General features: G+C 45.1%; 1 protein-coding gene across 5 annotated transcripts in view; it reads right to left on the bottom strand.

The window, feature by feature from the left end:
- The window catches only part of LOC101069872 (neuropilin-2-like), a 62,776-nt gene that overhangs the window by 21,861 nt on the left and 21,592 nt on the right, over positions 1-19,323 (bottom strand). For all 5 annotated transcript variants that reach the window (XM_029839777.1, XM_029839781.1, XM_011618703.2 and 2 more), the window contains exons 4-11: positions 18,429-18,656; positions 16,219-16,374; positions 15,966-16,135; positions 13,532-13,687; positions 7,524-7,668; positions 4,649-4,824; positions 4,216-4,389; positions 3,321-3,465 (exon numbers count right to left, since the gene is read on the bottom strand). In XM_029839777.1, coding sequence (XP_029695637.1) covers positions 3,321-3,465; positions 4,216-4,389; positions 4,649-4,824; positions 7,524-7,668; positions 13,532-13,687; positions 15,966-16,135; positions 16,219-16,374; positions 18,429-18,656 — 1,350 coding nt within the window. The remainder of the gene's footprint in view (positions 1-3,320; positions 3,466-4,215; positions 4,390-4,648; positions 4,825-7,523; positions 7,669-13,531; positions 13,688-15,965; positions 16,136-16,218; positions 16,375-18,428; positions 18,657-19,323) is intronic.

Below are 19,323 nucleotides of genomic sequence, written 5' to 3'. Positions count from 1 at the left end.
GATGGATGGATGGATGGATGGATGGATGGGTGGGTGGATGGATGGGTGGGTGGATGGATGGATGGATGGATGGATGGATGGATGGATGGATGGATGGGTGGGTGGATGGATGGGTGGATGGATGGATGGATGGATGGATGGATGGATGGATGGATGGATGGATGGGTGGGTGGGTGGGTGGGTGGATGGATGGATGGATGGATGGATGGATGGATGGATGGATGGATGGATGGATGGATGGTAGAACAGAGAGAGGTGGTGAGCCACACCAACATTTACGTGGTAGAAACGCTGCCTTTTGCATATAAACACATATGCAGCCAGTCTAAGTGCTGCCATGTGTGAGGTATTTAGAAGGACAAGAAGTTAGATAAACATCGCCGTCCTGCTGCGGCGAGCGGAGCCCGGCTGCTGCCACCGAACGCTCCTCTTTCAGGCATTTGACACAGGAACACGGTCCTGCTGGCAGCCTGCTGTGTTCGCTGGAACACACCACCGAGGCAGCAACAGTGAAACTGAGCGATTTTATCTCTGTCTGTCTTTTCCCCCAGTTTAGCATCAGCACAGTTTTGATGTCCTGTAAAAGTCACAGTTATCCTTCCAGGAGAGAAGCCTGTATCCATTTATGTGTTTGGAAAACCAGTCCAATCTGATCCTGGCTTGGTTTTTAGACATTTAAAGCTAGTGGGCGGAGACAGTAATTACAGAATAAGGTATAAAGGGCTGTTACAGGAGCCTTGGCAGGAGATGGGTGTGATTAAGCTGGGGGGACTCGGAGGCAGTGTGGGTGCTGCAGAAACCACAGACACCTCCACACTTTAGCTCCATCCATAGGAGGATTTTCCAGCCCCCGCCCTGCGTGCATATCTGTTGGTGTTGTAAGATTGTTGCAGTTTTGCGGTCAGCTATTGGATAGCAAAACCTGATCCAGGTTTTAAAACCACATCAGGCTCTGGTCACAGCTTCAGAGCTCTGAAACTCCAAGTCATGTTTGCCAAGGAAAACACAAACGGATTCACTTCCAAACCCGGTGGAAGTTTCAAGAGAGAGACCGATTCAGACAGAAAGAGAAATGTCTCCTCATGTGAGGGACTGAGTGTCTCTCACACCTCCACGTCCACTGCCTGAGCAGGAGGTGTGAGAGCGGCAGATGTTCTGATGACTCCTTTAAAACAGGAGCAAATCTGCAGCTTCACCTCACATCCAGCGTTACAACACCTTAGTTGTGCGTCACTTCTGCGTGTGTGTTGAGTTGTTATTTGTAGCCTAAAATATGGATGATAACTTAATTCACATCAAACTCCAGCGATTTAAAACTGTTTGATTGAAAACAGTGATGAGAGGCTTGAAAGTAAAGCAGGCAATTATTCCAGACTATTCCTGCATCAGGTTGTGGATCTACTGTAATTAAGCCATAAAAGATACAATTGAATGCAAAAGAGGTATGGCTCATTGTGTGTGTGTGTGTGTGTGTGTGTGTGTGTGGGGGGGGGGTCTTCAGGGAAAGAGTTGGTGAAAAGAAAAATGATTTGAATACTACTACTTGTGAGAAGCCCCAGAGGATTTATTCTGAGCAGAGATAGAAAGGTGTGTGTGTCTCTGTGTGCGTGTGTGTGTGTGCCTATGTGTGTTATTATATAGATGGGGTCACTACAATTGGGTACAGGCATTTGTGTGTGTTCCAGCGAGCCCGTATGTGATGTATAAACAGCTGTGGTCAGTGGACTGAAGCTGATGCACTCTGAGCATTTTAACACACATTGTAACTCAACATAAGAAGACTCACACATGCACGCACGCACATGCACAAACACACGGACAATGTGTTTCATCACCTAACCCTAACGTTACAGCTTACCTAACCTAGCTACCTAAATCTAATCTTAACCGATTCAAGATGTCCTTAACTTCCCCAATGTCCTCACATTCCCAGTGAAATACAAATATTGGCCCAAACTATGTAAAGAACACACACAAATCAAAAACTTCAGTCTTCTCTCTCTATCACTGTTTAATAACTGTGTCTACACACCCCGTGAGAATATGACTTTTTCAGTCATTATTCTAACATCACTCAATGAGAAGCTGTTTAACAAAAACCCACTGGCCTTAAGCTTTTCGAATTATCGTAGGGTGTAGTGTGGCAGGAGCTGCCGCCGCTGTGTTCATGCAAAGTGGGAATAAACCTTTATCGTTTCTAATGCACAGATTACAACCAGGGGGCGAACATCTGGCGCGCAGACACAGACAGCCGGACCAGCAGACGGTCACAGGAATGGCCCGCAATAGCCGAGAGGTGGATCACAGAGACCATGGCTGCCGATAGGATGTGCATGAGCTCAGGAGTTGCACTAATGTTCGATGAGTGAACACAATTGCACAGCGATCAAGAAAAGACATGTGGTGGAACTGGTGGTTTACCAGTGCTGTATGCTGGCTTTTGTTAAAGGAAAAGACGTCTGAACATATAATATGACCATTAAACAAGATTTGCTTATTAAGTTTGATATATGATTGTATTATGGCCACAATCTCTCGGCCATCTATAATTATTTGTAAATAAAATCAGATCTCTGTTAGATTTGCTTTCATGGCAGCCACGTCATCGCTAATTTCCTGGCTGATCCCGACACATGTAGAATGTATAACTCCCTTTCAACTACTCACACACATGCACACACACATAGGGATACAGAATTCTAGGTTCGAGGGTAGCAACACACATCTTTTCCCTCTGGGAACAGGTACGTGTCATTTCCTGTTACTGTCTTCACCTCTCCCACGTCACAATCTGGCTGAAGCCAGATTTGATGGAAAGAGGAATAAATGAATGATGAAGAGGAGGTTGACCATAGTGGGGGGAAAAAATCTACCTCTCCATAAGAGAATCCAGTAGATAAAAAAATCACATGAAGTGATTTAAACTGCCACAGTTCCACTGAGGACAAACAAGTCCTCATCTTCTTCCTTATAGTCAGTTTACAAAACAGCAGCCGTAAGAATTACACTTAAAATACGTAATATGCTGGAATTCAGACCAAATCCTTCCCTCCACCAGAGCAACATGTTGTGAACATAAGATGTGAACACAATAGAGTCCAGTCACACAGCTGCCCACTATTAGTGAAAGTCCCATGACCTAGACATGTTAATCCCTGTCCAGACATACTGCAGCTCTTCCTACAGCAACATGATTAACCACTATGCTCAACGCACTTAAGTAGACACACACTATACATCCTACTGAATAGACAAAAAGGCAGGTGATTAAAAGCTACGTAATCATCTGCTGTGCTATATGTGGAAGCCTGTGTTTTCACCTGGCAGCTCGCAGCCGAGGATCTCCACCCTCATACCGATGCCAGCGGGAGACCACCTCTCTGGGAATACTCGGATGTACTGGGCCACCAGCTCCTCGAATCTCCTCACCTCCGGAGTATCGTAGTGGCTGTTTCCTTCAAAAATCTGAAAGCAGTCAGCAAATTAAATAAATGTTGCATCCAAATCAGAAGGAATTTGCGAGTGTGTGTGTGTGTGTGTGGGGGGGGGGGGGGGGGGTGAGTCTGAGTCTGTCTCCCTGGAGTCCTGGAACGCTGCTACATGTATTTGTTTCGATGCACCTCGAGACAAGCGTCATTAAAACTAACATGACACTATTTCTGCTTTTGCTTTCCACTATTGTTCAAAGGTGACTAACAGCCAAATAACAGCTCTTACAAGATAAACATGGTCCAAAGCACTCCAATTCTGTGGCGCTGTCAAACTTTAATTGAAAGGTATAATTCACAAAAAAAAAGCCCAAAAAAAACCAGGCAAATAGGAGCGAAAAGGTTTGTCCATCACAACAGAAGTCGGCACTCTGTAGCACAATTAAAGAGCTTCACGACTGCATCAGGAGAGGAGAGGAGAGTTTAAAGTGCCTGGACTCGTGGTGTCTTCGGCTGCCAGCAGCATGGAGTGGTGAAGCAGGAAAGACATTTTTTAATTAGCACCCATGAGAGACAAATAGCGGATAAGTGAACAGAGAAAAATGGAGAGCGAAAGAGTAGAAAGACGGCCCCATGAATAATGAGGAGCGAGGTGATAAAATTGAATTATTACGGTGGCTTAGGTTGTAATGAAATGGTGTGTTTTCCATGGAAATGTCCAGACTGGGTGAAAAGAAGGAAGACGTGGACCTGGGCATGATGGAAAGTGTGCTTCCTCCGTCTTTACCTTAGCGAAGCTGGTCTTGCTGTCAGTAATGGAAGTCCAATCTTTGCCGTTCAAGCTGTGAGCCAGTTTATACTTCCTGACGAATGCTCTGTTTTCGGCGCTAGAGCTGCCCTCCAGCCCTCTTGCACCCTGGGTAATGATGCCACGCACCATCTTCGGTACACCCAGGTCCACCTGCAACACAGCGGAACATAAGCTTTATTGCTAGCTTGCTCTCTGCACCACAGAAAACAATAAATTTTCAGCCCCCTTGTCTATCAAAGCAGCGCTGATGTCCTGCACACAATCAATACGGGTGTAACAATGCAGAACAAATTTAGCCACTGGACATGATTTTTCTCCTTTATGATGTTGAACAGAGATGGCTGGATGGCAGCCTCAGCTGCCTCATTTTCTATCTGCAGATGACACAGAGCCAGTGGGGTAAGGGTACCTGGAGCCACTCTTCTCCAGCCACGGGCTGTGTCGGGTTAGGAAACCAGCCGGACCGACTGGCCACGAGCCTGGCTGCACCCATGTTGCCGTGGATGTCCCTCATGGATGACGCGGAGATCTGAGAGTCAGGCAACAACCCAGACAACATGCCCTGCAGCTCGGAGCACGGTGCATCTGAACAAAAAACAAGGGAGGAGGAGTCATGACTTTTCTGAAGCTGGAGCTTTTAATGGCGCTTAAGAAAACCTCTAGTTTATATTCATTCTGTACATTAGTCTTCTTAGAATCCAAATATGGCTACTGTATTAGCCTCTTTCTTATTCTAGTTTTCCTGTGGTTATTACTTCATCCTTCTGATCATCCTATTATTGTCAGTCTGGGCACTTTAGCAAATAAAAGTGTGCTAGGACAGATGAGGCTGTTGTTGTAAAAGGGTTAAATGAATTCAGTGCTGGAAGGCTTTGTTTTGGTTTTGGCAAGAAATGGTCAGGAATCTGAAGTAAACATGTTGGTACAGCAATCTTTTGAAAGCTTTTTTCCCTCCTTCAATGCAAGGACTGTTCTTATTTAAAAACAGCCAGACTTGCTGAGTGAGGTTGTCAGATTGCTAATGCTAACTGCTAATCTCTGGGTCAGGTGTCACTTAGTTTTCTCTGGTTCCAGTCCTGCCCGATGGTGACAGGAACCATTGCTTTCATTCGACTTGTTTCAACGCTTTTTCATCCCATTGGGTTTCTTTGTGGGGAAAATAAGCCACAAATATTGAGTATTGAGATCACATGGATGCTGGTGATTATAGTGACAAATGTGTTGTAGTCAAACACCCATCAAAAAAACTGCAAAAAAGGTCAACACTGGGGGAGGAGAAAGAACATTTCAGAGGTGAAGGTGGGTGAAAATAGGAGTTAATGGACAATGGGGAGATTAGGAGATAAACAAAAGGTCAAAGAGAAAGCCAGTGAATAAAAGGGTGAGATGGAGGCAGAAGTGAAAAGAACGAGAGGAGCCTGACAGTGAAGGGTGACGGTGATTGATGGTGACATTCTTCAGGTCCACACGGGGATGAATGTTTAATGGTGTGACGTTTGCACCCGTGCCTCGCGACGGTAAATAATAAATCCACAATAAACAACAACAGCTAAGCCTTGCGAGAGGCGCTCCCTCAAGCTCCTTAAGAGGCGCAGAAGCTGATTAGCCACAAGAAAATTCCATTATTGTATCATTTATTATGTGCTCCCTGTATTTCTGGATTTATCTTTTCAAGCAGGGGTGCAGTGGGAGGTGAGGAAAATACCATCTCTGGAGATAGCAGCAGCAGAAATACATAGATATGCAAAAGCATGAAGGTGCTTAAAGCGCTGATATGAGGCACACACAATGTGAAATATACACTAACGCCCAGAATGTGAATAGTCAGTCTTCCTCACGGAGCACTGGTGTCTGCCACACACACACACACACACACACAGGTCCGCCGTGAGGAAAAAAAAAACATGTACATAAAGGTGCAGAAAAATAAGTAATTGATAGGTGCTGCAGGGGCTAAAAAATGAGATTAGAGGAGGAGGAAGAAAAGATGGGAGGAGATGAAGCACAGACAAGCTAGATTTAAGGGAGGTGAGGAAGTGGAGAAAATGAGAGATGTGAGAGGAAAGAGGGAACATAAGCTGTCAGTTGGGGCAATAGAAGGACAGAGGGGAAGTAAAAACAGAGCAACACTGGAAATGGAGGAGTAGCAAAGAATTGGAGAGACATAAAAGTGTGATTTAAGTTAATGACATGTCACTGACTGACTGCTTTATGTCTGCCTTTATGGGCCTATGCTGGGCATTATCGCCTTCCTCCTGGTGGTGTGTTCGGGTGCACGTGTGTCTATGTGGAAGGGAAGAAATTAAATGACACCATTACTGTGTACGTTTGCCGATAAGGTTTGGGCTGGAAATAAAGTGTGTTTTCCCTCTCCTTTCCGCTAGAAACTCATCATTGTCAAGAAGACCCCAACACAGGTCTTTTTTACACCAATAGTGGTGTGATTCATAAAATAAGCTTGGTAAAAAGAGAGAATTTGGCAGGCGAGGATACAGGAAAAGATCCCCAGTATATGCCACTGTCCTGTCTCCATCCCGCACTGTCCCACACGCACTCGCACGCATATCATATTGTTTTGTGTGATCGTGATTTGTGTGGGTGCTGAAATAGCCCTCTTAGATAAGAGCATATTGGGCCCTCTTGATGGCCACTGTGGCAGCAGAGAGAGGCCCTAACCTAATAACGATACTGCGGAACACGCACGCATGCACAGGCAAATGGATTGAATCTCTCACGGTTTCTGAAACACACAGACGGACACACAGACACTCTAATTAAGTTTTGATCTATTTATAGCATTGAGCTGATTATGCTGGTTGAAATCGTGTTTGTTTGCAGGGCTGCAGATGAAAGCTGAGAGCCTCGTGCTCTCTGATGTTATCTCCCACACGTCACATGGCAGTATTGTTCTATTAGGAGTGGGCTCCTTTAAGTGTGTGTGTGTGTGTGTGTGTGTGTGTGTGTGTGTGTGTGTGTTTAATGTACATGAAAGTGCAAGCGCATCATTGTGGAAGGGTGGGTGTGTGGAGCTGGAGGAAGGAAAAACAGTTTAGAGAAACCGCAGCATGAATTAGTGGTCAGTGATTGGACAAATGAATGGACTATTTATCACCGGGTCATTTCCGACCAAGTGAGAAACACGTCACATTCGCATGCATTGGGTCACTAAAGTGTTACACTTGTACTACGACCACGTGTTAAAGTTCACGTATCATCAAATAGCGCCATGCTAGTCTACAAGTGTGCTTAATGGGCCATAAAACTGTCCACGATGTCTTTCTCACCAGTTATCTGACAGCCGTAAAGTTCAAACCGCAGCGCGATGCCGTTCTTCCATGTCTGAGGTCGGATCCTGACGAAGCGGGCCAGGACAGGCTGTGGGATGCGATTGAGGACCACCTCTGTGGCATCTGTATTAGCATGGAACACCTGTAAAGACAAGGACATGAGCAGAATGAGTTCAGTGTTGATGCAGAGGTCTTCCCTCTTGTTGGCCTCTGGAAATTAGAATGTTCCGATCCAATGACTCCGACTGAAGATCACCGGGGAAGGAAAGTAGATTCTCCATACAAAAGCTGAATGACAAAAGTCATCTCTACTCAGGTTCCAGTGTTCCAAGCTGTTATCTAAATTCTTCCCTATACCTTTGTACACCTTCAAGTGAACCTCAGTGTTTGGCTCTTTGTTGAGACCCTCCGTCGGCTTTACACCCATGGAAAACCTCACGTTGACATTCATCCCAATCATCCACTGAAGAGTCGAGGACTTTACACAATGGAAAACATTGGTTACAACAATTTGCTGAAATTTGTGTCCACTTGGCGGTTCTGGCAGCTTTTGCTAAGCTAGTTAAAATATCAATATCAGTCCAACGTCAGAAGGTATTTAATTTAATGTGAGTCAGGGGAAATCACTTAGCATGGTTCAGGAGTGAGGATGCTTCAAAAACTGTATTGATCTATTGATTACAGAAAATGTGTATTGAGTAGACTGTTAAAAACAGCTAACAGCGAGGTGACTTGTTTACTGTTTTCTTGCAGACGCAGCGAGACTTTTTGTTTAAAATGGGAATAAACTGTCACATATATGTTGGTTTCCTATAGCGGCATGTGCATTTGTACATTTGCTAAGAAATTCACTGTCTCTGTCCACAAGGGAGGAGAAAACGCGAGGGAGGGATAACACGCTCGCACATCCGGGCAGAGGGGATGGGCAGGGTGCCATAAATCAAAGTGTGTGCAGAGCACCCTCTTCTCGCATCTTCTTGACTTTACCACACAAACGCACACAATAGAATGCAATCTTTCCTCCTTGATGCACAGGAGCAAAGCAACAGTCTCTTGACACCCAGGAACAGATTATATTCAGAAACTCATTCCTTTCAGATTTAACCGTCTCTATCACACACAACACAGACCAAAGACGACTCCACACACACACGCACGCACACACGCACACACGCACGCGCGGCACACACAGTGACTGCACATGAGAGGGAAGCGAACACAGACACACATGGCCAGAAGCGGTCTCTTTCTTCTGTCTCTTGACACCACGACTTTATATCTCTGTTCATCTGACAGGGTGTCGTGTCTCTCTCTGGGTGACTGGCATCTCTGCCGGGCTCCACGCACACGGCTCCTTCCCTCCCCTCCCGTCTCCTCTCAGCCCTTCTGTCTTTCTTAAAGACCGTCTATTTGCTGCCATCGCTCTCCTCCACCACAGGAGGATTTTCTGCCCGAAAATTAAGCATAGCCAATCTAAAAAAATCGGTTTCATTAGCGAAGTCTGTTTCCTCCCTCCATTTTCTCCAATAGTCTTTCTGCTATGTTGCATCAGTCCTGAAAAAAGGGAGACAAAGTCGTTCGACTGAGCCGAAGGCTTTGCAATTACTTGCTTGGGTACTCGTTTATAGATGTTCATTTGCTTTGCTTTGTTTATAGTGTGTGTGCATGTGCGAGTGTGTTCTCAATCGATTGAGCGGCGGCACCCCGTCAGTGTTGACATGATATGGATGAAAGAGGTTTGTGACTCGCAGGGAACAGGAGCAGTTCCCCAGAGGACTGAACCCCTGACCCACAAGATGGTGGAGACAAAGTCAGAGCCAGCGAACCCGTGAACTTCTAATGGCCTTAATGCCGGAAACCGCAGCTAAATGATGGAAAAATGCCAAAAGGCCCCCAAACATAAAATGAGATTACATCGGACTGTAATTACAAGTCAGACTCTGTGGAGCTGGGGGCTGGGGGGTGTTTTCTGATTTCCCCTGGTGCAGCGAAAGAGTGAAAAAGTGCATTTGGGAGAAAGTGCATGCACTCTTACGTGTGTTTGGAGTACAGATCGCACAGATTATTTGGTGTTTGGGGGGTCAGATTCATTTTTCCTGCTTTGCTCAGGGTCACCGAACACAGCTACAACTTTTCCTGCGAAACTTTACAGCTTTTTTTTAAATAGTCTGTATTTAACAGCAGCGAGGGTCAACGTCAGAGTTCACCACCGCACAAAGGGATGATCTTTGAAAGACAACCAGAAATAATCTCTAAACATTCAGAATCAATACCTCGGTATCTTAAGTGTCAGAACTCCACTGCTCTGCTACGCCTACTGGGTCCGTGATTATATGATAATGTATGATCAACACCCAACTGTAACTCATTTTCTGCGTAAATATGATTCCTGCTCATCCTGATCATTATAATTAGGAGAATATTGAATGACTGTGTACATCGCAGTCAGTGGTGTCAAAGCTATAAAGACATTAACATGTAATGAAGCTCCCAGGGTTGCAGCTAATACAGGAAGATAACATCTACCATAGCAACAAGTCGCAAACAAGTGGAATCTTCATGATTTCAGGTAAAGGTAACAGACAGAAACAATGGTCTCCCTTAAATCTGTTTCAGATTCAGGACAAAGGGCCATTGACCGGGTTTAGCATGTAGACTAAAATGAATATATTCATGTCCTGGGAACATGTGAAAGAAAAGAGCACAGACACTCAGCCGGAGCACACCGTGGAAGATACCCTGAATTATTCAAAATGTCCATCCTGTGTGTGGACAGAGTTATAAATTAGTCAAATGCACACGCACACACACACACACACACACACACACACACACACACACACACACACACACACACACACACACACACCACACAGGTGGTGGTGGTGGTGGTGGTGGGGGGGGGGGGGTGTCGGGCTGTCTTCACATATCTCACAAACCAAATGACTCAGGACACTCTATCTGGTATTAACCCCATTAGTCCTGTCTTTTTCTCCCAGCTTTCATTTCTTCATTTGTCACAATCTCTTTTCTGGCCTTGACCCCCTCCCCTACTCCCCCAGACCACCACCTCTCCCCACCCTCATCACTTTTCTCCATCCTTTAATACCATTTCCCCCTCTCCTGACATCCTTCCAGGCTGTGTTTTCTGGGACCTCTGATCCATCCACAGGGACTGGTGGTCAACACCCTGGTCTGTTATTCTCATTATTCTTCCTCTCTTCCGAGCCCCAATCCATTCATCCGTCCCCCCTTTTTCCCTGTGTGCTGTTTCCCCTGTGAACACTTGTCTCTCCATCACTCCTCTCTCCTTCCTTCAGAGTCTCCTTCCTGTACCCGCCGCGCTCGTTCAGTTCCTCCATCCTTCTGCACAGCTCACTTTCTTCTATCACTTTAATGCTCGACTGGTTGACCTTTTGGTTGTGTTTTCTTTCACTCTTGCAATGCTATTATTTTTTTCCCTTCTTTTCCAAAACTTTCCTTTCATCACGATCCCTCTCCCTTGCTCATATTCCACCCACGTCTCTCCTCCTCCATCTCTCTCTCTTTATGTCTCCTCCTACATCTCTCTCTATGCCTCTCCATCCATCCTCCCTCCCACAGATTAAGGTGGGAATAGGTGGTTTTTGTGTTGGCTGAGGTCCAGCCTTGTAATGGCCTCAGACAACTCTGCCTGCAGCAATCCAGCAGGGCTCTGTAATGCCATTTGTACCACATTGAGATTTTAGATGTACCTTTCCCAATGAAAGGTCTCTGGCCCTTCTTGATGAAGCCTCAAACTCAAACATCGCTTCTCCACAGAAGACCTGGGGTCTCAGAAAATTAGTGCTTTTCTCTTGTTATGCAAGCAACCTCTGTAACCACCGCCGACGGCTGATTCCTAATTGTAAAACAGTCGAAGTTGTAATCACCGTTTTCATAATTCCTTCCTCAGTTTGTGCGTGAACCGAAACTACGAGAGTCAAATGATCTGACATGACCGGATCACTCAAGAGCGGATGCGAGAACTGGCAAGTGTACAGACGAGAAGAGAGGAACGCAGTAAAAGAGAGAACAATGTTGCAATCTAATACCGAACAGTGTGTTTCACAATAAGGGTGCAGGTTACTTCTTCTTTGAACGCTTCTTTTTGCCAATTTTGTTGAGATTTTTTTCTGCTAGATTTTTCTGCAGCCTTTAAAATTTGAATTGATGTAACTCAAATGTATCATTAAATGTGAAAAAGTATTAAAATAAATATGCATCACGCCTCAAAAGACACCTTTGGAATGCAGACGTGTTCCAAAAATGCCTTTGTCATCATTTTAAGCTGAATTTCAGAATGCACAGATCATTTATGGCAGCCCACATGTTCATTTGAAATAAATTTGATTACTCTGAATTAAATATTAAACCACCATCTATGGCCTTTTTAAATAAATCATTATTGAAGTCAAGGCCACACCCATAGCAATGTGCACAAACACACCCAATTTGTGGGTAAATTGCTTTAAAAGCATCAATTGTGATGAAGAACAGAGTAAATGAAAATATAAAGGAAGACGGGTGCAGGGGGCAGGGAGCCCTTCGACATTTTCACAACGCCTCAAACTAATCAATGGGAGAAAACCTTAAGCTTTTAACATACGCCAACCATCAACTATCAACCAAGATCCTCCCTGTCATTGCTAGGTGGGTTATTTATGACACCCACTCTCACTCATGCTCTTGAAGTGAACAGTTGGGATGGTGAAGCCGACACTGACCGGCTGTGTGTCAGCTGAGGTGGACAGACGTTGGCCTGCAAGATGCTGACACCATAAATCAGATAAATGACCACCGTTACATTCCTCTTCTTTTTCAGCACTCTTCGTGATTGATGTACAGTAGCAGATCAAATGAAAGGACTGACGTGTCTGAGCAGCACCGGATTACAGAGCAGACTGTTTCACCGGGATGAGTGGGGAGGAGGAGGGGTGGGGGTGGGGGTGGAGGGTGGAAGACCCACAACAGTTGGTTTAGCCAGTGCATATGTAAGCGTACACGAAACACAAGGAAAGGGATATTCGACTCAAAGTTGCTGCTGATTTATTTAAACCTCTCATCACACACACACACACACACACACACAAACACACACACACACGCACACACACACACAGAGTCGAGGCTCTCCTGGGGCACTGAGCTTCGAGCTTTCAAGGGTTATGGGGGAATCAAGAGGGATTACGGAGTGTGACATGAATAACTAACCCCAAAAATCATCATTAACCTTGTTTGCATGTTGGATTTCTGTTGCATCAGCCTGACTCTGACTTCCAATTGACTGGATTGACAGCGTGATTGATTAGCTGTGTAATGCCATAATTGTTGCACACTCACACGCTGTAAAGAGTCTCGGCCTGTGCGAGTGTACGCAGTAGCGTCTATGAAGCGATAAGGGTTTACAGCCCAGAGCTCGATGTGGTGTTAGACCGCAGCACAAACATATGTGGCCACCACGGCAGGAGGAGAACAGCTATGATGGAAAAAGCAGCCACAGCCACGTGAACATTCCTATACTAATTGCAACCATCTAAAAAGAGCCTTGTTATCATAGACTTCATTTCTACCCATCCACCTCAGCCGGCAGCACACGCTAGTGATTCATTGTGCATGAAAAGGGAGAAACGGCCCAGAAACACTCGCCCATCGTGGTTAACACGAGGCAGAACTCTGACCGGTCCATAACAGAAACCAGATGGGATGTGAAAAGCAGACCTTACAGTCCAAAGTGTAGCTGAAGTCGGTGATGTAAAGTATCACTTGGAGCGATTTGCTGAATCTGGCTTGGTTGTAAAGCCTTAATTGAAGCCAAGTGAAGGATGGTGGAAAGACTGTAATTGCAGTCAACAGCTAGGTTTGTGGTCTGCGGTCAACTCATGTGGTGTATATATTCCATCTTGTGTATTTTCCCTAAACGTGTGTCTCCTATCAGCATCCAGATTATTTTTTTGGGGTGCGTCTGTGCACCATTCTCAGCTTACCTTGTGATTCTTGCCATGCCTGTAGACCATCCAGTCCTCCCCATTGGTGCTGACCTCCAGCTTGAAGGTGGTGACATAATAAGCTTTTTGTGTTTCCTTTGAAATGGCACCCTGCGTGGCGATGCCTGTAACAACTTTCAGAGTATGGAGGTCCACCTGTTGGAGAGATCAAAGAAACATATAAATATTTGTCACTGCTTTAAGGTCCCAAAGACAGTCGCAAAGCATGTTTCTAATGACACAAATTCCAGGACTGTTAAAAAGAGAAGATAAAGAGGACAAAGGCAGGATGTGGATGGTAGGGCCATGATTCGTCATAAACAAAAGTATCTCTCATCTTAACCACTCCTCTCACATCTCCTTCACCCTTTCTCACCGCTGAGTCTCCTGCTCCAGATCAATAGCAACAACCTGGGGCTCATTTTAATGTCCTCTTATACAGCAGCCATGATCACATGCTCATCATTACTGCAGATACTACACTGTCTGTGTTGCACTACAGTGGGATCCTCCCCTCAGATTTGGCTGGAAGGTCCTTCCAGCAGACATAACATGACAGCACATATTACTTTAACTCTTAGATACTTAAAATGGGCGGGCAAGTGTCTCTCTCGCTCTGTAAAGCGATGCAAAATCATTTATTACAGAAATCTTCAGCTTTTCAGGCCTGGGCCTGATGTGTTTAATTAGAGCTGATGCTAAAAATGTGTAAATTTAGCTTTATTCACTCACAAAACATACATTGAACATTTTCAATTGATTTATTACGCAATGCTATAATAGAATGTCATTATCTACAGTGAATTTAAAAGAGATATAAACCAAACACATTTATGAGCCACATGCATATGCATATCAAACATAGAGTACTAGAAAGAACACACACACATGCAAACACGCGTTCACACACACACACAGAATTCTGAGGGACCATGCTGTGCAAAATAGAAGGAGAGGCATGCTGGCATTTATGACAGCTGGTTGCCAAGACAGGCAGTTGCACGCTGTAGTGTTAAGAGCAGTTCATCCAGGAACACACACACACACACACACACACACACACACACACACACACACACACACACACACACAGGTTCCTGTTTTGCGTTAGGTGATAATACAACAGAACAGCTGAGAACTTCTGTGGAACTTAACAATCAGACAGAGAAGTCAGCTTCATGTTCAGTCAGCTGATGAGTCAGCGGGGTGATGCACTCATCTGACTTAACTCTAATAGCTACAGCCCATCAGGAAATGTTATGTCTGCTCAAAAGAAGCTCCGGAAAAGTGCCGTGTTAAAGCTATTTACCTTAGACAAGTCCTTAAGCTAATTGTGGAAATGAAGTGGGTGGAGTGAGCTGTCAACTGGGGCCAAGGTGAAGCAGGAAGGAAGACTGATGGAGCCTTGGCCTCGTGCTGGCTCTTGGCTACAGTCCCTTCCTGTGTTTGCTGGACATCAGATTGTCCACAGCGGACCTCTAACAAATGAAGCCAGAGTTCCAATCCCACATCTGTGTCTGGCTATCTGTGCTTGTGTCATCACTCTTACAAATTAAACGATAAGGTGCTCATCTGGCTCTTGTCTGAGAAAACCAGAATCACTCGCCCACTGTTGACTGAGCAAACTTCTGAATCTTTTCTTTAAAGCAGCACATTTTCAACCATAAAACCACAGAGATTCACAAGAGTGGAATGTAAAAACAGGGCTTGTCCGGTGGTTTGCTGTGGTGTGATTGTGCAGTGAAGATTTAGTCAGAAAACATAAAAATCACAGGGTCCAAACCTGACCCTGGCTGTCAGAGACTGCAGTTAACACTGGGTAAAACACGATTCACACTGATAACAAAGGATGCACTTGTCATGAGCATGCATAAAAATATACCGTAATAAAACCCGTGGGTGGTTTTTGCAGGGTTACAAGAAGGTGGCAGCCAGCAAAATAATCTGCTGGTTGAAAAAGGCATCTTACTGAAGATCACCAAGTAGGCTTGTTTAGACACATTTGTGTCAGAGGGGAGAGTGAAGTTCTCCTGCACACCCCCCCGAAAGCCTCGTCACAGAGATGACATGAAGTCAGTACCGTGTTGGAACAATGTCGTGCCTAGAAATCCAGCAACTTCCACTACACCTCCCACTCAACTCTTTCTCCCCCTGTCTCTCTTTCGCACGCGGACCCCATGGACAATGTTATTTTACACCCTGTGGCACAACAGCACAATTTAGGCTAGAAGGAAGTTGCTGTATAATTTTCCCCTCTTATTGTGTCCCTGAGAATTGCATGTCTGGTTCACATCATTTTATCCTAGAGTCTAGTAAAAGATCTCCACATTAGAGCCAGACCAGTACAACATCAGGGGTCATGAGTAATTAAGAGTGAAATGTCACCGGCAGTAAACCCAAAGTTCAAATCATCACCTCACAAGCCGTCACTCACTTGTATGTATTCTCTGTTGCTGTCTTCATTGGGCGTCCATCCGTTGTCGTTGAAATTCAGACGGGCTTGTCGCGGCAGCCAACGTTCATCATAGAAACTTGAGGAAGCTGAGATCTGGTCATCCGTGATCTTTCCTGTCTCCATACCGAATGGATTACTACAGTGGAAAGCTGCGAGGGGGGGGTGGATTTTAATCCATTTGTTCTGTTTTTTTATCATGGTAAAGTAGATTACAAAGAAATGCCAAACTTACTCTCGCTGACTTCCTTGTGTGTCATGTTGTACCGAGCAGAGAAGCCATCTTTGGCAACGGCCATGTCGGTGTGGAAGGACAGAGAGAGAATCCCTGTCGATGAGTGGATCTCAGGAGGCACCCTGGTCCCGCAGTATCGGCCGATCAGGGGCCCCACTGTCGAATCAAAAAACTGACTTTAAAAATGTTCCAGGTTAGGCCTCTGTGGTTCCACCTCATCACTTTTCAAGTGTTTATTTGTCAATTTCAACCTTAAAGTTTTCATTTACTGTTTTGCACAGCATTGAGAAGAATATGAGCTTCTGGCTCAAGGACACTTTCACATACTCTACCGGGGCTGAAGATTGAACCGCTGACCTTTAAGGGTAATAAAAATCCCCACACTTATACAGGTACTAAATTTCCCAGTCAGGAAACAGAAAAGCAGAGTCAAGGTGAGTTGAGCACATGGAGCAGAAGGGGACTTTAGATGTAGTACCCACATAAGTCACTCTCAAGCTCTCATTCAGCCAGGTGTCTAAATGCTTTATTAGGTTTTATTCCTGCATCAATCCCATAATCTTCACATCTGTTTGCCTCCGTCCTTCACCAACTGCATCGTTTCTCTTTTGTTTCCATTATCTCTGCTGACATCACCTCTGCCCTCTCGGTCATCTGCGCATCCTTCCATCCGTCCGCCTCCAGCAGCAGCCTGGACATGGTTTCATAAAGTCTATCACGATGTACTTGTGTTTAAATCCCGGATCAGAATGATTTGCCCTCTTTCACCGTCTCTACGTCCGCAACTTGTACATGTCAACACAAGCAGAAGATAATACAAAGCTTGTGTGTGTGTGTGTGTGTGTGTGTGTGTGTGTGTGTGTGTGTGTGTGTGTATGACTGGGTGAGAGATTGTAGATTCATCCTTCTACTCCCTGACTCCTCTCCCACATTTACAGTTACACACCCACACGCAAGTGGAGGCTTGTGGAGGAGGAGGTGGAGGTGGGAGATGAGAAAATAGCCCACGATCGATCCGTGCTATTGACTTTTTTCTCTTCCTTTTTTGAAATGGGTGGAGATTTGAAACGGCGCTCTTGAGCCAATAACAGTAATAACTCTTTTTAGATAGTGGCGAGGAAAACGGGCAGGAGGAGGTGAAGGGGGAATCTTACAGCTACAGAGATTATATCTGCGAATAATATTTAAAAGTTCTGATAAAATATGGAGGTGATATTTATTTGTTACATTCTGCCTCCCTAAATACTCTGAAAAGGGTGAAAGGGTGTGCATTCCTTGCCCTCCCAATGCTTTCCCGCATTTTATTTTTCACTTCTCTTCCTTTACCTTAATGCTCTATTACTCAGAGATGGAACCTTTTGACTTTTTCCTCACAGTCATTTTAGACTTTCTACTCGACTCCCTCATCTTTCATTTAATCTACGGAAGAATGAACAAAGGTGTTGAGTCCACCTTCCCTCTTATTCACCATCTTGACTTTGTGGCCTCTCTCTGTCTTTGCTCTTTGTTCTCAAGCTGAATTCATATTTACACTTAAGTTATTCAGAAGAGAAATAGGGTGCAATTGGTGGCACTCTGAGGCTTTTAATGCCGCCTTCTTCGTTGGTAAGGAGCAGATATCGGGATCTAGCAAAAAGGGCACCTGTTTTCACATGGAGTGAATTAATCCGATTGGAGTAAACACACAGTGTGAATATATATTTTCTGACCCAAATTCTGTCTGACACCCCTGTGCCCATAAAACTGCGCCTTGCACAGTTGTGGGACCTTTCATTTCTTTTACATCTGTTGAAAATAAATCCAAGGTGTCTATCCCAGAGATCTGTCCTCCCAAACTTCTCCATGAGTAGCTACAACAGAAATATCCCCTACTCTTCCTTTACTCACCTTCCCTTCTTTGCTCCCTCCTCTTGGCAACTCCATTTTTAACCCCCCCCCCCCCCCTTTGAAAAGTCATGCTGTTTCTCCACTGTATGAGCCAGCTTCCTGCCTGTAAGCTTAGCTTTTATCTACCAGTGCACAGCGACTAAAATAGTTGCTACTCCACCTCAGTCGATAATGATGTAGGCTGGGCGGAGAACACAGTGTTTAACTTCGCTCAGTGTATCGGCTAATGGAGCCGTTAAACTACCTGTACGACACTCGCTGCCACCAACACGCCTATCAGAACGGTCCACATCAGGTGGTCACCGCAAAGCAAGTTGGCTCACCTCCTGGGAGTCCATCCCACACCTCCAGCCAGTCGTACTTGCAGTCTCCATCTCCCCCAGGGAGGGGATCGTTCTCCAGGTCAAAGGTGAGGAAGGCGAGGGTGACATCCATGCTGGGGGGCACGACGATTATAAAAGAGCACTCTAGGTTGTGGGGGTACTTGTCTGGAAAACCTGGGGACTCGATGAGACCCGAAGGGCTGGTGAAGTTCCGGGAACAGTCGGAACCTGAAGCGGAGACAGACGTCATGAATAACACTGATCATATTGTTATGGGCAGGGGTCAGGTAGATTAAAAAAGTTTCATTTTATTGGTTAATTTGTCTTATCCATCAGTGGTTTTAATAAATGCAGCTAACTGGTGTGAGGCAGCACAAGCCAGAAGAATGAGTGTGGATGAAGCTTGATGGCGTCATGATTTTAGGTGGTCTATTTATGAGAAGCTTTATCCATTATAATACAGCTGTGAGTACATGCATGAACACAAAACAATCTGGGGTAATCTGGGGCTCATCATCTCTGAATGAACTGTAATGCTCTATTAATACTATCACACACACACACGTTGGATGGAATTTACGTGGTACCAACTGGATCTTTATTCCAGCCCACCCAGCCATGCATGACCACCCCCCGGACACACAGACACAAAAACACCCTCTGTCTAAGCCTCTTATGGTAACCCATTTCTTCCTAGTCTGTTTGGGTGTCTACTGCTGCGACTGTATGTACAGAGAAAGTGAATAGTGAGGAAAACCCATGAAAACCCATCCAAGCGTGTTTTAAAGGTAAAGTTGAGCAGTTTTGTTTTCCACAGATCATTTTCAGATGTCTCTTATCTGTATCACTGATACTAACGGCACATGTACACGCACTGAATATCAGGAACACTTTT

This window comes from Takifugu rubripes, chromosome 1 (assembly GCF_901000725.2).
Source record: "Takifugu rubripes chromosome 1, fTakRub1.2, whole genome shotgun sequence".
In the NCBI taxonomy this organism is placed as follows: Eukaryota; Metazoa; Chordata; class Actinopteri; order Tetraodontiformes; family Tetraodontidae; genus Takifugu; species Takifugu rubripes.
Note: the sequence above shows the minus strand (reverse complement) of the source record. Positions and strands in the feature narration are given on the sequence as shown.